The 23,485-nt window shown below is 43.5% G+C and overlaps 1 protein-coding gene across 15 annotated transcripts in view; it reads left to right on the top strand.

The window, feature by feature from the left end:
• Positions 1-23,485, top strand: part of TSC1 (TSC complex subunit 1) — a 75,627-nt gene that overhangs the window by 33,669 nt on the left and 18,473 nt on the right. For 10 of the 15 annotated variants that reach the window (XM_075905797.1, XM_075905793.1, XM_075905789.1 and 7 more), the window contains 11 exons: positions 476-579; positions 1,477-1,695; positions 3,434-3,578; positions 5,204-5,358; positions 6,827-6,900; positions 8,851-9,029; positions 10,147-10,262; positions 10,541-10,664; positions 12,889-13,004; positions 13,413-13,485; positions 15,349-15,450. In XM_075905797.1, coding sequence (XP_075761912.1) covers positions 476-579; positions 1,477-1,695; positions 3,434-3,578; positions 5,204-5,358; positions 6,827-6,900; positions 8,851-9,029; positions 10,147-10,262; positions 10,541-10,664; positions 12,889-13,004; positions 13,413-13,485; positions 15,349-15,450 — 1,407 coding nt within the window. Of the gene's footprint in view, positions 1-475; positions 580-1,476; positions 1,696-3,433; positions 3,579-5,203; positions 5,359-6,826; positions 6,901-7,946; positions 8,134-8,850; positions 9,030-10,146; positions 10,263-10,540; positions 10,665-12,888; positions 13,005-13,412; positions 13,486-15,348; positions 15,451-23,485 lie in introns of those variants that run through there. The other 5 variants (XM_025178285.2, XM_075905799.1, XM_075905800.1 and 2 more) reach the window with 5 other exon arrangements.

Here is a 23,485-nt window from a genome sequence, read left to right as displayed (position 1 = left end):
AGTCCCCAGCTGCTGCCCGTCACCATCTCCTCCTCTGTGGCTGCCCTGAATAACTCAGCGGAGCAGCTGCTGCAGGAGGACTCTGCTGCTCCCCTGCAGCCCACTCCAGCACCCTCGGCCCTCCAGGGCCAGGCTAGCATCACTACCAGGCGTTGCACCAGGCGTGGTCCCTCTCCCCTGTGTGTGGCTGTGGTGGTGGCTCCCCCAGGGGATGGTGGAGGGGACCCAACAGCATCAGCTCCTCTCTGGTGGTGCAGCTCCCCAGGGTGTGAAGTGGGAGCCAGATCTGGAGCAGCCCAGGCCCGGAGGGGACGGTGCTGAGGCTGGCCACAGCAAGCATCTGAGGGCAGAGACAGGCAGCAGTGGTGGCATGAGGGTGCAGATGACCTGATGACATCATTCTGGAAAAAAAATTGTATATGTAAAGCAAGATAACACGTCGTCTTCCTTTTTGTTGCTGACCACACACTGATAGACCGTGGACCTATGCTTGTGAACGCCCTGGTAGATTACTACTTGGAAACCAATTCTCAACAGGCATTGCACATCCTGTCCACACTGCAAGAGCCTCATGAAAAGGTAAAGTAACTTAGTTTTTGGAGAATGTGGAGCATGGAGTTTTAGAGAAACTTCTAAATAGAAGGCTAGGTAAAATTCTGCTTTTCCCCTTTGATGTAGAATCAATTGATATGTTTTATCTGTGTAGTAAGAGTAGATTGGTTTAGAAAAATCTCAAACACAAAACTTAATTTTGTTTCATGTATTATTTAATCTGGGTCTGTGGCTGCAATCAACTTTCCCTATTGATCACAAGAGGAAAAAAATTGCAAAGCTCATAGAAGATCTTTCATACATATCGTTAATCTCTTTTTACTTGCAATGTACAGCTGGTCCTCAAGTTCACGAACGGGTTACGGACCAAACACTTGGCCGTAACTCGAAATGTTCGTAAGTTGGACCCCATTGAGTTACATTGCGACTGCGCTGTTCGTCAGCGCGGGTCGCATTCGTATCTCAGGGACTACCTTTATGACCACTTAATGGGAGGTTTGGTCATAAATGCGAAGGGTCATAAACTCGGGGACCGGCTGTAATTGCTTTATAGCTCATGACAGCAGCTGCTCATTTAATATTAGATGTTACCCAATGGAGGAAGGGGGAAGTGCAACTGCACAAGAATATGTAGGGATCCTGCAGGCATCTGGGAATTTTTAAATTAATACTTGGCAAAATTAACAGCTGCCTGTTCTGTACTGACCAAATTCTTTGGAGCAGAATGAGTTTTCAAGCACAGTGACAAATTCTGGTTTGAATAACATTTTATTGTTGGTACCACAGAGAGAGACTTAATCTGTATCTGAGTTGTACTCACAGGACTGTATACAGTCTGACTCCCTAGACGCACTTGTAAAACTACATTTAATTCCTGTAACTTGTCAAGCATACAGATTGGTGTCTTTTCCTGTTGTTCATCAGGTACCTGCAAATACTCTAATATTTCATTTTCTGCTCCTCTGCCCCTTCACCCAAACTTGGTTTCAGCATCTACTGGACAAAATTAATGAATATATTAGCAAAGCTGCTACCCGTTTACCCACTCTGTCACTGCTGGGCTATGTGATAAGACAACAGCCATCTTGGAAACATAAACTTTCTCAAGGACCTCTCTTGCTTTCTTTACTTAAGTGTCTTAAGGTAAGAACTATGTCAACTCTGTGAGTATTTACCTGTCATAATGTCCCTTACTGTAATAACTGGTGTCATTTACATACATTGGGTGGGAGAACTAAAATGTTAACAAAATAGTAGCCCCCACCTGCATCGCTCCTAGCCTCCACTGGTTAATTAGAACCAGTAAGTATCACCCGTTAAGGGTGGTGGGATTAACTGTTAACATTTCACATCCCTACTATGAACAAACGCCACAGTTGAATGGCTCCCTGAAAACCCTAGGTCTGAATGCCTCTTATTCTTCTAAGCACTACATTTCCCTAAATTGTACAGATTTATATCCTGTGCTTTATAAAAACATGAATAAAGTTAATATACTACTGTTAATATGGGGAGAAAGCAATGTTTTGTGACTTGGCTGGAGACAGAAGTTAAGATTCCTATTTTCTTTTGCTTCCTGTGCCACTAACTTAATGAGAGAACTTAAGCAAGTCACTTGACTGTCTTTGTACTTTCATTTCCCAATCTGATAAATAAGTAGTAATTACATTCTCTGTGTGTACCTCACATGAGTGTTATGAGACTAGATTGAAGTTTGAAAAACCTTTCCAGCTACATGAATACAAGGCACAGAAATCTGCTTAATTAGTTATAATTAAAGTTATGTCTTAGTCATGGATATTTTTAGTAAAAGTCCTCGACGGGTCACAGGCAGTAAACAAAAATTCATGATCTGTGACCTATCTATAACTTTCACTAAAAATACCCCTGACTACATCTGTGGGGAGTGGTGGCCTAAAGGAGCGGGGAGGACATGCCAGCTCCGCATAGCTCCCCGGAAGTGGTGACCTGTCCCTCCCTCAGCTCCTGAGCAGCTTGGGCAACTCCTGAGCCAGAGAGCAACTGCCTTGGGGCTCAGTGATTCAAAGGGACTTGAGGTTCTGGCTGGTAACAGAGCCCTGAGCCCTTTAAATTGCTTCTGGGGTGCTGCTGATCGGGTCGGCACTGAGGGCCGGCTGCCCCTTGCATCTGAGGCCTTATGCCTTCCGGGAACATGGAGCCAGTCCCCATCACGACCACCATCTTGCCCAGGAACCCAGCATGTCTGTCAGCTTCCCTGCAGGTATGCTATTTAACTTGCATAGTTATATGGAAAGAGGCTTGTATGTATTTAAGAGATGTTAACTTGAGGACAGCTGGGACCTAGTTTTAGTCATCTGCCAACTATGTGGGATACCCAGATCAAATTTCAAATCTCTCGGGCTCTGGTGGCAGAGCCTGTTCAGCTTTAGACAGGCAGAGGTAGGTATTCCAATAGTCGGGGCTTGACAAACTATAGAATCGCCCGTGGCGAGTAGATTTCAGCCGCGCGTCCCGTTTACCGGTGGCGCACGCATGCACAATGAGAGCTGGCGAGTGGCTTTCACTGCCGTTTGTCAAGCCCTGCCAATAGTGGTTCTCTCCATTCAGTCAAGGAATAGCTGTAAAGATTGCCTTTGAAGGAAGTCAATAAAATTCTTCAGCAGGTAAAAGGTTGGAAGACAGGTTAGTAGCTGGAATCCCTGAATTTCTCTTGGGGATCTGCAGGATTAAAGGAACAGGTATAGACAGGGAGCCATCTAGGTTTGGATTAGCCAATCTTAAGTAAGAAGCATGACTGGGGAGTAAATATGCAATGTTCATTGACTACTAAAACTGCATCAGGAAGAAATGAAGCTTTTCCATTTGAATTCTGACTAATACAGTTTTGACTTTATTGCAGACTGACACAGATGTAGTAGTACTCACTACTGGTGTCCTAGTGTTAATAACCATGCTGCCGATGATTCCACAATCTGGCAAACAGTACCTTCATGATTTCTTTGGTATCTTTGGCCGTCTCTCATCTTGGTATTTGAAGAATCCAGGTGAGAGATCTGACTTTGTTGAAAGCATGATTCAGTAGCACCACTACCCTGACTTCTGGTGAACACTTTATCTCGGGAGAGTAGTGGGGGGCTGCAGTTTGAACTCCTGGGGTTAGTTAAATGGGGAACATTAGATACTAAACCACAAAGCTATTCCTTTTCTTTGACAGCTAATGTCTGGATGTTGCTCTGGCATCAGGGTGCTTATTGGCACAACACACTGAGATGAGGGATTCTGTGATGCTTTAAGTTTAATAGTGCTGTTGCTGCCTCTACTGTCAACGCTATTTGGCAGGAATGTAACCCTTCACACTCAAAGGATATGGATGGGCAGTTAGCTCTAGTAGATGGATGAGGGAGAGAGAACTAACTTTGAACCAGGTGCCAGTTTGGCGGTTCTCCGTTATGAGCGTTGGCTTTGGATGTAGGAATTTCTGGCATTCCTTCTGAACCAGAAACCACTAGGGCTGTAAAGAGTTAACCAATTACCTGTATGCATCAGCCTTACTGGCATGATTACTTGGTAACAGGTTAACCAGCAACTTGGCCTGGCGGAAACAGCCCCCAGCTGTGTCAGGTGGGACGACTGCTCCAGACCAGCTGGAGTGGCCCTCCCACCCACACCCCCTTGAATTGCTTAACCAGTTAAACATCACATTTAACCGGTTATCTGATTAAATGGGATTTTACATACCAAGTTCTTAGGGTCATATAGACAGCAGACACACAACTTCTAGAGTTGTGCTTCAAAAGGGCTTATGGATTGTCATAATGGACTATTACTGACACCAATCAATGTTAAAATGGAAAGTTTAATGCTACCACTACATTAAGGGTTACTAGGGATGTAAATTCCCAATTAAAAGGTTAACTGATTAAACACTGTATTTAACCAGTTAACCTAAAAGTAGACCCCGCCTGCGTTGCCCTCTGTGCATGGCAGGCAGGGAGCTGCTCCAAGCACCCATTAAGGTGGTGGGGCTAGCCATTAACATTTCACATGCCTGCTATGAATAAACACCACAGTAGAATACATAGAAGTGTGATTTAAAAGGCCATTTTGGCATTGGCTAATACCGCTGCTCAAATAGACCAGAAAGAGAAGCCTAGCTGTTGCACAATTCAAACTTGTGATACTTTTTCCTGTGGTTATCAGATTTTTATTTGACTTTGAGCTGAAAGGGGAGTCCTTATTGATTTGTTTAGTGCTGAGTCAGTCTTGAAAACTACAGTTGTTGGAAAAATTAACCCTTCCATAAAGGAGCTGATCTGAATAGTAACCACTTTATTTTAAGGCTTAATTATTTATCTTGTATATTTCTGTAGCACTTAGGATCCCTCTTGTGGGCCTAAGGTACTGGATGAACTCAGGATAAAAGGGCAGCCTGAGTGAATACTCCATTTCTGATTTTACTGTTTAGTTCTGCCTCTCCTTTTACACAGATGGTCTTAAACCTTGCAAGGGTATGGTACTTCAAAAGTGTCTTTTGTCTCGAATCAGAACAGGTATCCTTAAAGCACTGTCTCTTAACTTTTGACATTCACTTTTCTGTGATCTCTCAGTGGAATTGATCTTTTCTCTTTTCCAATTCAATCATGTAAAAGGCTCCAACTATTTCCTCTAGGTCATGTGGCAGAGATCTATCTCGTCCATCTCCATGCCAGTGTTTATGCACTCTTTCACCGCCTTTATGGAATGTATCCTTGCAACTTTGTCTCCTTTCTGCGCTCCCACTACAGTATGAAGGAAAACCTGGAGACTTTTGAAGAGGTGGTCAAGGTAAAATATAGCTTATATTTATATCAGCTAAGAAAATTTTTTATTTTATATCTGCAAGACCGTAGTTGCCTGCATTGATTTAATTGGATTCAGAGTACTGTGCAGTGAAACAGGATCATGACAGATTACTGGCAGAATGGAACCTTAGGGGAAGCAAGAACAGTTTTCTAAATGCAAGCAAGTCTGAACAATTAATCTAGCTGCCACACGTGTGTAACTGTCCCCTAAACTTGTAGCCCTTGCTTTGTTGGTGCACCAATTTTTGGAGTTAAGATGGTACAAACTTTTCCTGGGTGAGTTTTGCCCACATGCTCAGGGTTCAGCTGATCACCATATTTGGGGTCGGGAAGGAATTTTCCTCCAGGGTAGATTGGCAGAGGCCCTGGAGATTTTTCGCCTTCCTCTGTAGCATGGGGCACAGATCACAGCTGGAGGATTCTCTGCATCTTGGGGTCTTTAAACTATTTGAAGGCTTCAATATCTAAGATATAGGCGAGAGGATTATTCCAGGAGTGGGTGGGTGAGATTCTGTGGCCTGCATTGTGCAGGGGGTCAGACCTGATGATCATAATGGTCCCTTCTGACCGTAAAGTCTATGAGTCTAAAGTAGGGATGGAAGCGACTAGTTGACTAACAGATAAGCCTAGCCTTATTGGGTAGTTGAATCACTACTCAACTAGTTACTTCCCCCCCTGCAGCAAGGGGAAGGAGCAGGGGCTGGTGCAGTGGGGAGCCACTTAAAAACTGGTTACCCCCAGCACCATCTCCCTGGGGAGCAGGGGAGGCAGAGGTGCAGTGTGGCACTGGGTGCAAGCTAGGAATCAGCTGTCTTGTCTCGTGCCCGGACACAGGGTACGTCTAGACTACATGCCTCTGTCGCCAGAGGCATGTAGATAAGGCTACCAGACATAGGAAAATGAAGCGGCGATTTAAATAATCTCCACTTCATTTAAATTTACATGGCTGCCACGCTGAGCCGACAAACAGCTGATCAGAGGCATGTAGTCTAGACGTACCCTCAGATGCTGCACCTCTGCCTTTTAAAGACAGCTCTTACTACATTTAAAAAGCAGAGGTGCAGCGGGGTTAGCTCTTGGGGGTGACATGAGCAGGGAGTGCTTAATCCCTGCTTATGCCGCCCAGGGGAGATAACCAGCTAATTGTCTAGTTGATGGAAATTTCATCGACTAATCGATTAGTCGATAAGGGGGGGGCCATCGCTAACCCTGCTGCAGCTCTGCAGTTTAAATGTAGTCAGAGCCCGGTGGCAGCCCGGCTCCTACTACATTTAAACTGCAGAGCTGCAGCAGGGGTAGCAATCGCCACCCCCTTATTGACTAATCGATCAGTAGATGAAATTTCCATCAACTAGTCAATTAGCTGATTATCTGAGTGTTAACATCCTTAGTACAAAGCTTTTCCAGATGAACTAAAACATATTTCACTGTTTTTGCCTCCACTTTTCCAGCCAATGATGGAGCATGTACGAATTCATCCAGAATTAGTGACTGGATCCAAGGACCATGAACTGGACCCACGAAGGTATATAAATTCACTTCTTTACTAGGAAAGACTGTGAATGAGCAGCCTTTAGGCTGTCTTTTTCAGGAAGCTAACAGCAGAAATTTGTACCTGCTAACAGAAAAGTCCTATATCAGTGATCTCTTCAATCAGTACTCTTACATACTCCAGGTAAAATGTAAGGTTTCTGCACCCCAGTTTACAGTTGGGGGGTAGCGATACAAAAATTATTGGAATAGATCATTTACTAGTTGTTGGTTTTGTTTTTGGGAGCGGAAGGCTGAACTTCATTTTGTATCAGGTGGGTGGATAATTACAGTACCTGAGTAAAAAATACTGTGATGTAACAATGCTACCTGCACTAATTTGCTCTTTCTCCTTAACAAAATAAAGGGAAATCTGCAGTTTCACAATATGCATTTTGATTTGACAGAAGTTACTCAGTTATCTGTTTTACTGGATCAAATGTTAAGACTGTGGGTTTTTTTAATCTTTGGCTCATTGTAAATGCGCAATAGGATTTAAGTATTGAAAATGGCTTCACTATGGGTATGTCTAGACTACAGGGTTTTGTCAACAAAAGTGGCCTTTTGTCGACAAAACTATACCTGCGTCTACACTACTGCTGAGTTCTGTCGACATTACGTCGACAGAATTCTGCAGTTTTGTTGATGGCAGTAAACCTCATTCTACAAGGAATAACGTCTTTTGTCGACAGAGTTCTGTTGACAGAAGGTGTTATTGCATCTACACTGTCCTTTGTGTTTACAGTCTTATGTCGACAGAACTGGATGTAGTCTAGACATTCTTTGTCGACAGAAGCTTTGTCAACAGTATCTGTCGACAAAGCCTCTGTCGACAAAAGCCTGTAGTCTAGACGTACCCTATGTGTGATTTGGTGCCTAGAAAATGTGATTCGGTTAACAGATCAATTCTTTTAACAGCTCATGTTTTTTATGTGGCCACAGCTGCACTAGCTGTTTGAGAAGAAGGCCCATTTGCCTGCAGCAGCACCACTTGCTGCTTTTCTCTTGTCTTCACAGGCCCAGCAACTGAAGAGGAGAAATTGATTCTTGTTCCTGCACAGTAGTGCCCTTCCCCTGCTTTCAGAGCCACTAGGAAAACACTACTAAATGGGAACCTATTGACTATCACAGTGGTCAATTTTGCAGGCTTCTTCCCGCTGCAGTTGGGGGGAGGGATCAACGCTTTTAAAGAGTTAGATTGGCACAGAATTGTCTGTTAGTCCTTTGGGTTAGTATCTTGCATAAACTGTTCTGCTTCAAATTTTATATTGTGGCCAACAGCAAAGCAGCTTCTAAGTGAATAATTTCCTATTTTTCTTACTATACTTCAACATATCAACTGCCATCCTCAAAAGTATTAGCCAGTTCTAATTTGACTGCTAACACAGATACGAGGTTTACAGAGTGGAAAAAAAAGAAACATACAATATTTATGCCCCAAACTTAAAACAAGTGAATTGTTAATTAGCATAGCCTCCTTAATTGGCATGTCAACATATCAACTTGCAAAATAGTTTCAGATTCTGCACTGCTGGTTTATCTAAATTTGGACTTTCGACATCTGAGTCCAGCTGATCTGATCACTTCATGTGTTGACGCTCAGGACTATTCAAGCCTTCATATGCTGTTCCTCCTTTACAGAGGGCTCCACAGAAGACCCTGCTGGGTTCAAATAGATCTGTTTCAAAAGCTGTTAAGTTGCTAATTTGGAGTTCTCTCTTATGAATCATCTAGTTGCAATTTCTTTGTAAACTGTCTAAAACGTTGCAAGGCACACAGTTGTATGGTGCGCCTCAATTGTGTTTCAGCTGTGATCACAGAAAGCTGGCAGGAACACAAGCCACCCTACAAACCAGTCCTTAATATCTCCTGGAACCTTGATTTATAATAATAATTTGCGTACTTAAGACTAACTTATTCTTTTGGCTCCAAAAACTGTCTGTAGGTGGAAAAGACTAGAAACTCATGATGTTGTGATAGAATGTGCCAAAATCTCCCTGGACCCAAAAGAAGCCTCATATGAAGACAGCTATTACTCTGTGTCACAGCCAGTCAGCATATGCTTCCAACATCGTCAAACTGATCCCAATGCCAGTCCTTACATTGACACACACAGCAGCTATGGTAAGAGCTGATTGGATATTAAAAATGCCATTGGTCTCTGCAAGCAGACCAGCTATGTTACAAAAATCACAGTTCTTACTAGGGATGTAAATGGACTGGCCCAGTCCCCTTCCGCAAGTTTCATGTTGGCTCAACAGAAGCGGGGGATGGCAGGAGCTGCCAGTCCCACTTCCAGGGAGCTGGCTGCAGATCCCGCAGTGAAGCCTGGCAGCAAAGCCACTTCATGGGAGTGGGGCCGGCAGCATTTGCCGGCCCTGCTTCTGGGGAGGCTTTGCTGTGGGCTCTGCAGTATAAAGCTTATTTAAGCTTTATACTGCAGAGCTCGTAGTGTGTGTAACTGTAACTACCACAATTTTTAGCAATAACAGTTACGTTTTTAAACAAATTTTTACATCCCTAGTTCTTACTAAAGTCCAGTTCTACATGGTTACTTTTGCAAAAGAACAGGTGGTTTTTTTCCATTTTGTACATGCACATGGAGTCCTGATACTATTATTTTCTGGCAGTGTTACAAAGCTATGAACTAAGATAGTTCCTGTTGCCTTGTGTCTTATCATTTGCTCAGAATTGACAGTAGTGATTAGCTGGTCAAGCTTATAGGATAGTCAACACATTACTTGACTAGTTGCTTCCCCCCTCCCCCTATCACAAAGAGGCAGCAAGGGAGAGAAGAGGAGGGAGTACTGGGGGAAGCCAGCTTAAAAGACTGTTCCCCTCCCTGCCCCCCCCCCCAGCTACGTGGGATGGGGAAGGGGCGCTCTTGTGCATTTCAAAGATGGAACGTGCGCTAGTTATCAACTATTTGATTAGTTAATTGATATTTAACATTCCTAGTGGTCACTAATTTCTGAGAATTAGGCTTCTTACAGGTTGTGTACTCAAATACTAAGGTGCCCCAAATCATTAGCCATTTAAAATTGTTTTTGCATATTTTGCATGGACAGAAAGGGATACATCTGATTTCCAATAGCCAAATTATGTATAGGAACAGATGAGTGGATTTGACTTTTGTTTCTAATAAAAACTATTCAGTATGTGCAAGAAGAACTATCAAGACTGAAATCAGATTTGATAAGCTGACGAGAATGTCCATTTTTGTTTTGTTTTTAAACTCCAGGGACTTCCACTTCTACCCCTTATTCTGCTTCTAGGCTAACTCTAGCACAAATGCAAGGGCAGCTACCTCAGATTCTGAGCCCACAGTCTATGCGACTGTCAACTGAGCCACAGCAGGTAATGTACCTAACCATGTCACATCAGCATATTGTTCACTCTTCACTACTTAAATTGGCTTCTTATTGGATTGGGATGTTTTAGAAACAGGTGATTTGCTTTCAGTTGAGCAAGCGTTGCAGCTTCCTAGTATAACTTCTATACCTAGTATATAAAGAATTAAATGTAATCCCCATTGAGATCTTTTGGTTTTTGACATTGGACATGGGCCAGATGTGCGTATTTCATACGAGGTTTTGGTGCATATGCCCAATTGATTTGCTTATTTTGTGACTCAGGTTACCATCTGGAGCCCCTCTGCAATTTGTGGTATGACCACTCCGCCAACCTCCCCAGGAATTGTTTCATCGGAGTCCTCGCATAGTTCATCACAGCCTTATAGCAAATATTTTAGCACGCCTGGTATGTACTGCATTTCAGAATTAGCATTTTAGTCTAGAAGTGATGCTTTATTATAAATGTCTGTGTAGATATTTAGGCTTGCATATAGGTTCTTTAAAGGTGAATCTTAAGTGTTTTTGGAACTCCTTTTCCCCTAAAAATTCTCTTATGCAGTTTGCTGTTTGTAAGTTTTGATGTCTTTAACTATATCACTATTCCATTCTTGAGCGAAGCATACAATTTCTTGATTGGGTGTCTTAAATGGGGATAGCCAATTCTGCATTTGAATTCTTCAAATTAGCATTTAGATATCCAAGTGCTCATTTTACACAGTTAAGTTCTAATATGAACACTGATACAGAGAACTGGGTGCCCCTAAGTACCAAAATTTGAAAACTGGATGTGCAGTTTAGTTGAAACTATAGTAAAGAGTACAACTGTCAGACACATAGATTAACATAATTTGTTGGGGGAAAGTCAACATGATATCTGTAAAGGGAAATAATGCCGTACTAATCTACTAGAGTTTTTTGAGTAGGTCAACAGACGTGAGGACAAGGGGGATCCAGTGGATATAGTGTACTTAGATTTCCAGAAAGCATTGACAAGATCCCTCACCAAAGGCTCTTAAGTAAAGTAAGTTGTCATTGCATGAGAAGGAAAGTCTTTCATGAATTGATAACTAGTTAAAAGACAGGAAACAAAGGTTAGGAATTAGGGCTGTCAAGCAATTAAAAAATTAATCACGATTAATCATGTGCACGTGGTCCAGTGCTTCAAAGGCACAGTGTAACACAGAGCCAGGGATCAGCTGGGCACTCCAGCTGATCCCTGGCTCCTAATGCACTGCCCCTTTGAGGCACCGGGGCAGCACTTCAAAGTGGCAGTGCAGCATTAACGCCTGGGATTAACATGTTAATTTTTTTAACGCATTAATCTTTCCCTGCATTAATCACAGGTGTTAACGGACATCAGTCGACAGTCCTATTAGGAATAAATGATTAGTTTTCAGAGTGGAGAGATGTAACTAGTGGGGTCCCCCAAGGGTCTGTCCTGGGACCAATCCTATTCAACTTATTTATAAATGACCTAGGGAAAGGAATAGAGAGTGAGGTGGCAAAATTTGCAGATGATAGCAAACTCCTCAAGATAGTTAAGACCCAAGCAGACTGTGAAGAGCTTCAAAAAGATCTCACCAAACCAAGTGATTGGGCAACAAAATGGCAAATGAAATTTAATGTTGATAAACGTAAAGTAATGCACATTGGAAAAAATAATCCCAAATATACATACATGATGGGGGCTAATTTAGCTACAACTACTCAAGAGAGAGATCTTGAAGTCATTGTGGATAGTTCTCTGAAAACATCCACTCAGTGTGCAGTGGCAGTCAAAAAAGCAAATTGAATGTTAGGAATCATTTAAAAACGGATAGGAATAAGACAGAAAATATCTTATTGCCTCTATATAAAACCCTGGTACGCCCACATCTTGAATGCTGTGTACAGATGTGGTCACCTTGTCTCAAAAAGGATATATTGGCATTGGAAAAGGTTCAGAAAAGGGCAACAAAAAGTACTGGGGTATGAAACAGGTCCCATATGAAGAGAGAGGAAAAAAAAACTTGGACTTTTTATCTTAGATGAGACTAAGGGGGGTTATGATAGAAGTCTATAAAATCATGACTTGTGTGGAAAAAGTGAATAAGGAAAAGTCATTTACTTATTGCCACAATAGAAGAACTAGGGGTCACCACATGAAACTAATAGGTGGTAGGTTTAAAACAAACAAAAGGAGGTTTTTCTTCACTCAGCACACAGTCAACCTGTGGAACTGCTTGCCAGAGGATGTATTGAAGACTAGGACTTTAACAGGGTTCAAAAAAGAGCTAGGTTGATTCATGGAAGTTAGGTCCGTCAATGGCTATTAGCCAGGATGGGTAGTAATGGTGTCCTTAGCCTCTGTTTGTCTGGAAATGGGTGACAGGAGAGGGATCATGTGAAGATTACCTGTTGCGTTTGCGCCCTCTGGGACATCTAGCACTGTGGGCAGATAGGATACTGGGCTAGATGGACCTTTTGTCTAACCCGGCATGGCTGTTCTTATGCCCTACGGTAATGAAAATTGTGAGATTTGAATGGCAGATAATTTGAAGTGTGTATCACTTGAACTTTATGATTTGAAATTAAATAAATTTAAAAAAAAATTAATTTTAATGTGATTAACCTTTTCTCTGCCTTTTGAGCAGGTGGAAAAGGAACCCCATTAGGAACACCAGCCACCTCACCTCCTCCAGCTTGCATTTCAGATGATTTTGTGCATATTTCACTCCCTCCAGCTGCTGCCACGCCTCCCAAGAAGGTAAAGGCAAAATGTAACTGCCTGACCAAGTTGGCTTTAGTATTTGGATCAACTTATCTGAACAGATACAAAATTTGAATTCATATCTGCATCTGTATCTGAAAAAATGAGCTGCGGATATGAAGCAGCTATCTGTGCATTTATAGGGCTCTTGTCACGAAAACCTGTTTTGATTTACACACACAGTCGTGACTGAAAAAGTATGAATTATGAAAAATATAGTTTGGGCCTTAACACAAACCAACAAACTGCCTGTATCTTAAGCAATTTAGATTTGGATTAGCCTGTGTCCGAAGTATTTACTTACCACTTAAGTCATCCATCTGGAAAAATTCCCTCTGACTGAACGTGTACTAGAGACTGTTTTGTGATAGATGTCTGTTGCAAAGAATCCTTATTCTCTTCTAGGAGGACAAATTGGATCTTGGAAGGCCTTCACTATCCAGACAGCAAAATGTCATAAACAGTGAGAGAGCATCAGGTAAACTTCGTTCTCTTCTCCCAGTTCCCAGTAGTCTTACCCCTAAGCAGTGATTGCATTTGTGGATAAATGTTTACAGTAACATAAGACTTTCCACCTGTCCTTGCTCCATTTTTTTCCCTGCCCATTCCACGGCAGTTCCAGAATCCCACTCTAAAGCTATGATTCAACTTAAATTATTTTATAGTGTGAAGTTTTGATTTGTTTTCTGTGAAATATTTACCTCCAGGAATGCTTTGCATGGACTGCCTTCATAGCTGACCCTCACCCCCAGCCCGGTGTTCCACAGTTAATATTTGGAATACAGACCTAAAGTAAAGATTGCAAAAGATTAAAAAGAAGTTAAAGCTTGGGATGTTGATTTTTAGAAGCCCTCTTATGTGTAGGTTCCTCAATTTGAAAAGGACTTGTAGGGTTATGCATCTTAGTCAAATTATCAGGCTCCCCATGTGAATTTCTTCACTACGTCAGCTGTTCATGATAGACTCTTTTTCCTTTTAAATGTTAATGGAAGCAGAATTTGGTATTTGCTCATGGGCTTGTAGAGTTACTATATCACTGCATTCGTGAGAACCTTTCTAGTTCCTTGGGTTAGAAGTAAAATATGTAGAGAACAGTTGAGAGACGTGTATCTTATTGTGAGTGGAATATATAATTGCCATTTCCTGTACCCTTTATCCCCAACCCAAAGATCTCTGGAAGGGGAGAGAAAGGACTTTGATACCAGACCTAAGATACTAAAGAACTGATGTAGAAATATCTTCAGGGTGGAGAAGATACTGAAATTTAAAACTGGTTTTCCACAGTGGAATTGTCTTGCAACACTGGTATCTGAAGTTTTTGGTATTTGGCATTTGTGCTAGATTTCCCATTGGATTCCCAGCTTGTGACAGAGCTGTGAAGATAATGTTTCTGTCCCTGCATTGTTTAGTAAATGCCTATCTATTAGCTGTCTTAGACTTTTGATCTGTTATTCAGTCACATATGGCTTAGTCTGTACTGTACTCATTCAGTTAAGCTTTCTTGTAAGTACTGTTTGTTGGAGAAAGAGAAGTGTTTTAAGGAGAGTTTAGAGCTCGCCTTGAAATCTAGCAGTGCATCCATATTTTAGACTTAAACTTTGTCCTTAAGTTTTGTCAGTAGGAGTACCACAGACAACATACCTCTCTTCAGTGGAGGAGACTGCATCTCACTCTAGTGATGTAAGCGACTGGTCGAGTAGTTGGCTACCCGAAAAGCCTGTATCAGAGGCAACAAGAGGGGGGAGGGAAGCAGGAGCCAGTTCCCCCCAGCACCAGCTCCATGGTGTGGGGGGACAGGGGAGTTAGAGCTGCAGTGGTCCGGGACCTACCCCGCTGCAGCTCTTACTACATTTAAAATGGAGAGGTGCAGTGGTCCAGGACCCGGCACAAGCCGGGACCACTCAGTCCTGGCTTGCACCAAGTCCCAGACCTACCCTTGCTGCGGCTCTGCAGTTTAAATATAGTAGGAGCTGGGCTGCCTGCGTGCCCAGCTCCTACTACATTTAAATTACAGAGCCACAGTGGGGGGTAGCTCTGGCTTGCACCTCCCTTATCGACTAATCGTGTAGTTGATACAAATTATATCAACTACACGATTAGTCAGTTACCCACTTCTTAACATCCTTATTTCACTCTGCAGTAGCACTTGTTGTAATTTCAAAATCACTTTGGTAGTCTCTGGAGGGACCAGTAACCTAACACTTCAGGACCCTTTGCTTTGTTTGGGGAGGATCTAGAGGAATGGAGAATATTGTTTGAAGACTATTTCAGAAGTGGAAGATATATTAAGTCTTATGATGACAAATAGCAACTATACAATTAATCTTTTTTTTTTTTCCAGAAGTGCCTGGCAGTAAAAGTTCTGTAAATTTAAGTGATCTTCCAGAATTTTTAGGTTGCCTGGCCTCTGATGAAGATAGTGTTGAGAAGGACAGAGAAGAAGGTAATATCTGTTGGTATCCTTATATAGGTTTTACATGCATTTAGACCTTGAGCTAGTTATGGTACTGAGTTTGATTCAGACTTTTTAATTTTATCAAGCTAGATAGAAATGAGTATTACTCAGGGATGGGCAATAATTTTTTGGGGGGAGGCACTCCAAGAATTTGGGAAGTGGTCAAGAGCCGCACTCTTCCATATTAATGAAGGAGGTACAGGGTCTGGGATGGAGGTTGGGAGCAGAAGGAAGCTTGCAGTAAGGGATTGGGGTGCAGGAGTGGGTGTGGGGTCTGGGAGGGAGTTTGGGTGACGGAGGCAAATTATCACCTGAATTAGGGGACTAGGGTGCAGGAGTGACCTTGGGCAAAAGGAGGTTATGACTTGGGGCAGGGGACTGGGGTGCAGGAGAGGATGCAGGGGTTTGGGTTGTGACTTGGGGCAGAGGATTGGGGTGCAGGATCTGAGAGAGGATTGGGGTGCAGGAGGGCGGGGCAGGTTTTGGGGTATGTAGGGTGTTAGTGGCAAAGGGTTGAGTTGCCAGAGGCAGGTTCTGGCAGGGAGACTTACCTGCTTGACTCCCTGCCTGCCCTGCCCAACCCTGCCCTTGCACTGGCTTCAGGGGCCAAGTGGTTTTGAACAGTCACAAGTCTAAAGGGAGGGGGAAGGGTGCTTCGCAAGCTGTCTGTTGACAACAGGCAGTTCCTGTTGGCTGGAAACTGGTCAATGGGATTGTGCTGGGACAGGAACAGTGAATGAAGCACCACTTCCCCTTTCCCTGGGCTCAGAGCTGTGAAAGAGAAACTGCCACGGCAGCCGCTTTTCTGAACAATTGGGTTGAAGGGTGTGGGGAGTCTGCCTGAGGCTTCCAGCTGCGTACGTGGGCTGGATCTGGTAGCTTGGTGGGCTGGATCTGGCCTGCGGAGGGTATTTTTGCCCAGGCTTAGTATTACTAATTACTGCATTTAGATTCTCTGAATCCACACATTTTCTTCTATCAGGGGATTCCAGCTTCTTCCTGGTAAAAATATTTCAAAAGTAGGATAAATGTATAGTTAATTTCACATTGCTTATCAGCTTTTCCCACATAAATCAACACTTCATGTTTAATTCCTAAAAGAAATTGTTGCTATCAAGGTATACTGTTCCACAATGCCCTGCTTAATTGTTGTAACCCTCTCTATTAGGAGACCCCTGTGTAGATACAAAATTAGTATCCGTAGCTGCATCTTCAAAAATGATCTGCACATGTCCACATCAGCAGATGCGGATATCCATGGATATCTGCAGATTTTTAGGGTAGGGATGTAAAAATCTCATTTAACCAGTTAACCGGTTAAATGTTACATTTAACCAGTTAACCAGGATCCCCCAGGCTGAGGGCTGCTCCAGCCCACCGGCAACGGGCCCAGCCAGGCTGGAGCAGGCAGGGGCTGCTCGAGCTGGGCCCACCACACCGCAGACGAGGAGTTGCTCCAGCCTGGCCGGTAAAGGTGACGCTTACCAGTTAACCATTTACATCCCTATTGCAGGGTTTTAGATACAAAATGTGTATCTACAAAAATGAGCCACAGATATAAAGTGAATATCTGCAAATTTGCAGGGCTCTACCTTTTGGCTTTGTCTTCCTGTTCCATTTTAGTATTCTGTTTTTGAAACGTGCTCTTTTTATGCAAAAATCCTCTTAGTAATCCTTACCGTTTACATTTGTATCAATGTGAAAATCAAATTATTTCAGAAGTAAATGTAATACATAAAATATTAACCCTTCTTTCCATGATTAGCGTTAAGGTGGTTCTTCCTCTTTTTAATCTGGAACAATTTCTGACTTCAAAACGAGCAATAAGTCTCTAGTTAACTTTGTAGACTCTTGAATTAAAAAAAATCACTGTTTACAGCCACATGAAAAATCCACTAATTTTAATATCGGGGATCAAACTGTCCTAATTCTAGGACACTTTATTTTTTAACAATGAACTACTGGACATCCATCCTTTGACAAAAGGATAATCACATAGACCAGCATTTCCTAAACTGTGGGCTGCAGCCCAATATCGGGCCGCGGGGAAAAAAATACTGGGCCTCAGCGTGGCTGCTGGGAGGGAGCGGGGCGGGCTGGGAGGAGGTGTGGGGGGGAAGGGCGGATCAGGGCTGGCAGGCAGCGGAAGCAGAGTTGGGGGCAGCGGGGCTGGTGGGCGGCAGAAGCAGGGTTGGAGGTAGCGGGGCTGTCCTGCGGAGATCGGGGAGGGCAGGCGGTGGAACCAGGGCTGGCCGGGGGGCGGTAGGGCTAGCCGGGGGAGATCAGGAGGAGGAGGATGGGAGAAGCAGGGCTGGTTGGGGGGTCGTCAGGGGAGCGGGAAAGATTGGTGGGGGGCAGAGGGAATCGGCCGCCAAAAGCAGGGCTGGACAGGGGCAGCAGGGCTGGACTGGGGAGATCGGGAGGATGGGGGGGGAGCGGGACTGACTCGGGCCCATGCAGACCCAGGCACACGATTCCATGTCCCCCGTCCCCCCCGAGTAGTTGCGAATTGCCTGGCAGGTAGACACACTCAGGAAGCATGAGCACATCTACCAGCCAGGCAGTTTGCAGCTATGGACTGATACATCTCATTAGAATAAAATATACCTAATTAGAAAATACCAGGCATTTTATATGTCTGGTAATTTCTCAATTTGTTTCCCGGACAAAACCCTCAAATACCGGATTGTCCGGTGCAAAACCGGACACTTAGCAACCCTACCCTTCCTTGTACCCTCCCTCCTAGCCAGATACCCTACCCCCAGTCTGCTCCTGCCCCCGCCTCCTGTAGTGTCCATACAGCGCCCGGTCTCCCAAGCCCTAGCCCAGCCTGGGCGGAGGATGCCGCCGGGTGAAACACTGAAAATGTATTCATTTTTCATTCTTTTTTATATGCGTTTATATATTTGGGCTGCAAAAAACAGTACTGAAAAAAAAAACGGGTTCCAACTAAAGTAAAAAGTTTGCGAAACCCTGATCTAGCCAGCTTTCTATCCATCTTACAGTTCATTTATCCAATCCATATTCACTTAACTTACTGGCAAGAATATAATGGGTGACTGTATCAAAAGCTTTGCTAACGCTGGCACTGGGGGCTTTGGGAGGACCAGAAACAACTTATTTGAATATTCATCATTTGCTTAATAAATATGCAAATGAATGTTACTGGTCTTCCAAAAGCTCGTGAATGGATTTACTGATCCCCATGTCAAAAAGTTTGGGAACCCTGACATAGACCCTTTGTAAAATGTTCTGATCAAGATAATTTCGAAATAAAACTTTACAATGTTCCTTGATTTCACATTGCAGACTAGATGACACTGCTCCAGATTTTCTTGTGGTGATGTGATTTGGGGCCTGAGCCAGTCTGTTAAATCAATGGAGTGACTCTGTTGACTTCAGTTGATATTAGATCAGGCAATTACAGTATCTCTTTAACAAATTATTTCATTCCTGTTCTGTTTGTTTTCTGTAAACAGTGTAATAGCTGTATTTTGTAGAGCCACGAACAGGGATAATTATTATTTGCAAAAAAAAAAAAAAAAAAAAAAAATTGCAATAACTGTAACTGTTCCTTTGAAAAATTATTCCATCTTAAAGTTTGTTCTCCTTATTTTGAGTATTCACAACACTCTTCTTTCCTCACAAGTAAAATCCAGATTCTTTATTAGGATGTAAAACAACATAGAAAAGGACTTTATTTCTGCCTAAATGTCTTAAAAACAAACATATATGAGGATAAGTGAATATTTGTTTTTTGTATAAAAACAGACCCGTTTGCTATGCAGAAAATATACCCTCATGCAGAGGAATATTGCAAGGTTTATGTACCACTTAAAACTCTATTTTGAGTAACACAGTGATTAGTTTCATCATAGTACCTGAGTACACATTGTGTTGATATAGTATCTCAATGTTTTCATCACATTAGCTCATTAAGGGAAGATGTAGCAGTTTTTCCACATTTAGAATCATAGACGCCTAGGGCTGGAAGAGACCTCAGGAGGTCATTGAGTCCAGCCCTCTGCCCAAAGCAGAACCAACCCAACTAAATCATCCCAGCCAGGACTTTTTCAGGCTGGGACTTAAAAACCTCTAGGGATGGAGATTCCACCACCTCCCTAGGTAACCCATTCTAGTACTTCACCAGCCTCCTAGTGAAATAGTTTTTCCTAATATTCAATGTAGACCTTCCCCACTGTAACTTGAGACCGTTGCCCCTTGTTCTGCCATCTGTTGCCACTGAGAACAGCCTCGCTCCATCTTCTCTGGAACCTTCCTTTAGGAAGTTGAAGGCTGCTGTCAAATCCCCCCTCGCTCTTCTGCAGACTAAATAAGCCCAAATCCCTCAGCCTCTCCTCGTAGGTCATGTGCTCCAGTTCCCTAATCATCTTGGTTGCCCTCCGCTGGACCCTCTCCAGTGTGTCCACATCCTTTCTATAGTGGGGGGCCCACAACTGGACACAATACTCCAGATGTGGCCTTGCCAGAGCCAAATAAAGGGGAATAATAACTTTTCTACATTTGATGGAAATGCTTCTCCTAATGCACCCTAATATGCCATTAGCCTTCTAGACTATAAGATCACACTGTTGACTCACATCCCGCTTCTCATCCACTGTAATGAACTGCTACTTAGCCAGTTGGTCCTTTCCTGCTGACTGCTACTTAACCAGTCAGTCCCCAGCCTGTAACAGGGATTCTTTCATCCCAAGTGCAGGAATCTGCACTTGTCCTTGTTGAACCTCATTAGATTTCTTTTGTCCCAGTCCTCCAATTTGTCACTCTAGACCAGCGGTTCCCAACATTTTCCAGATGGGGACCCATTTTGACAATTCAGGAAGACTTAGGCCGTGTCCAGACTCAGGGGTTTTTTCGGGAAAAGTAGCCTTTTCCCGAAAAAACTTCCCCTGCGTCCAGACTCAAGCCGCGTTCTTTCGAAATTATTTCGAAAGAACGTGGCTTTTCTTTCGATGGCGGTAAACCTCAATTTACGAGGAAGAACGCCTTCTTTCGAAAGTTCCTTTTTCGAAAGAAGGCGTTCTTCAATGTAAAGAGGCTATCTTCGAAAGAGAGCATCCAGACTCGCTGGGTGCTCTCTTTCGAAAAAGCGGATTTCTCTTTCGAAAGATCCGCCTGCAGTCTAGACGCGATCTTTTGAAGGAGGCTCTTTCGAAAGAAGCCTGCAGTCTAGACATAGCCTTAGTGACCCAAGGCAATTCAAAAACGGGAGGGGGAGGTGTGGGGGGGCAGTGTCCTAAGTAGCTAATTTTGCGCCCGAGGCAAGAATATAAAATTATGCCCCTTCCTGTTTATATATTCATAGTAGTTATTTCATATAAAAATTGAAAATACATTAATAATAAAATAATAACACTATATTTATTTGAGTTGTGGTGGGGGAAAAGACACTCATCCCCAAACTGCTCTCCCCCCCGCCTCAAACCCCACACTCAGGGGCTGAACGGGTTGGGAGTCTTACAGTCAGAAGTCTGAGAGGCATACTCACCCCGGGGCCTGAGAGTCACACTCAGGGGCTGGGAGTCAGGACCTGGGGGGCACACTGGGGCTGGGGAGGGCTGTGAATCACACTCGAGAGTCAGACTCGGGCTGGAGGGGCTGGGATTCAGGGCCTGGGGGATGCACTCTGGGGCTGGGAGACTCACAAGTGTTACAAAAATATTAGAAACATTATTCAAAAAAACAAGTAAAATTTAGTATTTTACCAAACAGTTTCACCTGAACTTAAATTAATGGGATATCACAAAGTTTACTAAAATAGCCCCTCTCCTACCCCAGAGCCAGGCACCCTCCAGCCCTCCCGCTGCAACCCAATCCTCTCCCTCCCCTCTTCCCCCCCCTCCGCATAGTCCCAGCCTTTCCCCGGCCCCTAGGCTCCCAAACACAGTCCCAACTTCTACCCCAGCACAGTCCCTACTCTGAGTCACTGAAATGGTATTCAATTCAATCCATTGGTTTAACTGCCTGAAGATTGTTAAACCAATTAAGTTGAAACAAAAAACAGGACTATGTATCACTTTAAAGACTAACAATATGGTTTATGAGGTGATGAGCTTTCGTGGGTCAGACCCACTTCCTCAGATCAAGAAAATTGTCACAACCGTATATACCAAAGAATATAATTAAAAAAATGAACGCATATGAAAAGGACAAATCAAATTTCAGAACAGAAGGGGGATGGGGGAGGGGAGGTAAATGTCTGTGAGCTAATGATATTAAAGGTGATAATTGGAGAAGCTATCTTTGTAATGGGTAAGATAATTAGAGTCTTTATTCAAATTAAGTTTATTGTTTATTCTTATTCTTAAGTTAAACTTTATTCAACCATATGAAAAAACTTGCACAGATTCAGACACATCACCTAATAAACCATCTTGTTAGTCTTTAAAGTGCTACATAGTCCTGTTTTTTGTTTCAGCTACACCAGACTAACAGGGCTACATTTCTCTCACAATTAAGTTGAGTACCACTTCAGGTGAATGGCTCCTTAAGACTAAGCCAGCTGCAGAGCTTCCCGGCAGGGGACCTTTTCAAATGTGTAAATGCACCTGGGGAGACAGTTGGCAACCCTTTTGAAATGTAATGGCGATCCATAGGTTGGGAAACCCTGCTCTAGACCCTAACCCTGTTCTCCAACATCTACCTCTCCCCCTAGCTTAGTGTCATCCGCAAACTTGCTGAGGGTGCAATCCATCCCCTCATCCACGTCATTAATAAAGATGTTCATAGACTCATAGACTGTAAGGTCAGAAGGGACCATTATGATCATCTAGTCTGACCCCCTGCACAATGCAGGCCACAGAATCTCACCCACCCCCTCCTAGAATAATCCTCTCACCTATAACTCAGATATTGAAACCTTCAAATACTTTGAAGACCCCAAGATGTAGAGAATCCTCCAGCTGTGATCTGGACCCCATGCTACAGAGGAAGGCAAAAAACCTTCAGGGCCTCTGCCAATCTACCCTGGAGGAAAATTCCTTCCCGACCCCAAATATAGCGATCAGCTAAACCCTGAGCATGTGAGCAAGACTCATCAGCCAGACACCCAGAGGCTACGTCTAGACTGGCCACAAATTCTGGAAAAGGGATGCAAATCAGGTAAGTCAGCATAGGGAAATCCGCGGGGGATTTAAATATCCCCGGGGGATTTAAATATGTCCGCCGCTTTTTTCCCGGCTTGGGGAAAAGCCGGAAAAAAGTGTCTAGACTGGCGCGATCCTCCGGAATAAAGCCCTTTTCCGGAGGATCTCTTATTCCTTCAGGTAGGAATAAGAGATCCTCCGGAAAAGGGCTTTATTCCGGAGGATCACGCCAGTCTAGACGCTTTTTTTCCGGCTTTTCCCCAAGCCGGGAAAAAAGCGGCGGACATGTTTATTTAAATCCCCCGGGGATATTTAAATCCCCCGCGGATTTCCCTATGCTGACTTACCTGATTTGCATCCCTTTTCCGGAATTTGTGGCCAGTCTAGATGTAGCCAGAAAGTTCTCTATAGTAACTCCTATCTTCCCTCCATTGACCTATTGCCCACTGATAATGAATGGTCAATTAGTTACCAAGATGTTGAAGAAAACTGGCCCTAGAACCAATCCTTTAGGCACTCCACTTGAAACTGAGCACCAGCCAGACATGGAGCCGTTGATCACATCTGAGCCCGACAATCTAGCCAGCTTTCCAGCCACCTTACAGTCAGTTTATCCAACCCATACTTCCTTAACTTGTTGGCAAGAATATTGTGGGAGACTGTATCAAAAGCTTTGCTAAAGTCAAGGTATATCACATCCACTGACTTCCCCATGTCCACAGAGCCAGTTACTTCATAAAAACTAATCAGGTTGGTCAGGCATGACTTGCCCTTGGTGAATCCATGTTGACTATTCCTGATCACTTTCCCCTCTTCCAAGTGCTTCAAAATGGATTCTCCTTGATTTTTCCAGGGACTGAGGTGAGGCTGAGTGGTCTATAGTTCCCTGGATTGTTTGTTCTTCTCTTTAGTATAGT

Source organism: Pelodiscus sinensis, chromosome 22 (assembly GCF_049634645.1).
Source record: "Pelodiscus sinensis isolate JC-2024 chromosome 22, ASM4963464v1, whole genome shotgun sequence".
Taxonomy (NCBI): Eukaryota; Metazoa; Chordata; order Testudines; family Trionychidae; genus Pelodiscus; species Pelodiscus sinensis.
The sequence above is the reverse complement of the archived record's forward strand: the minus strand, read 5'-3'. Positions and strand labels throughout refer to the sequence as shown.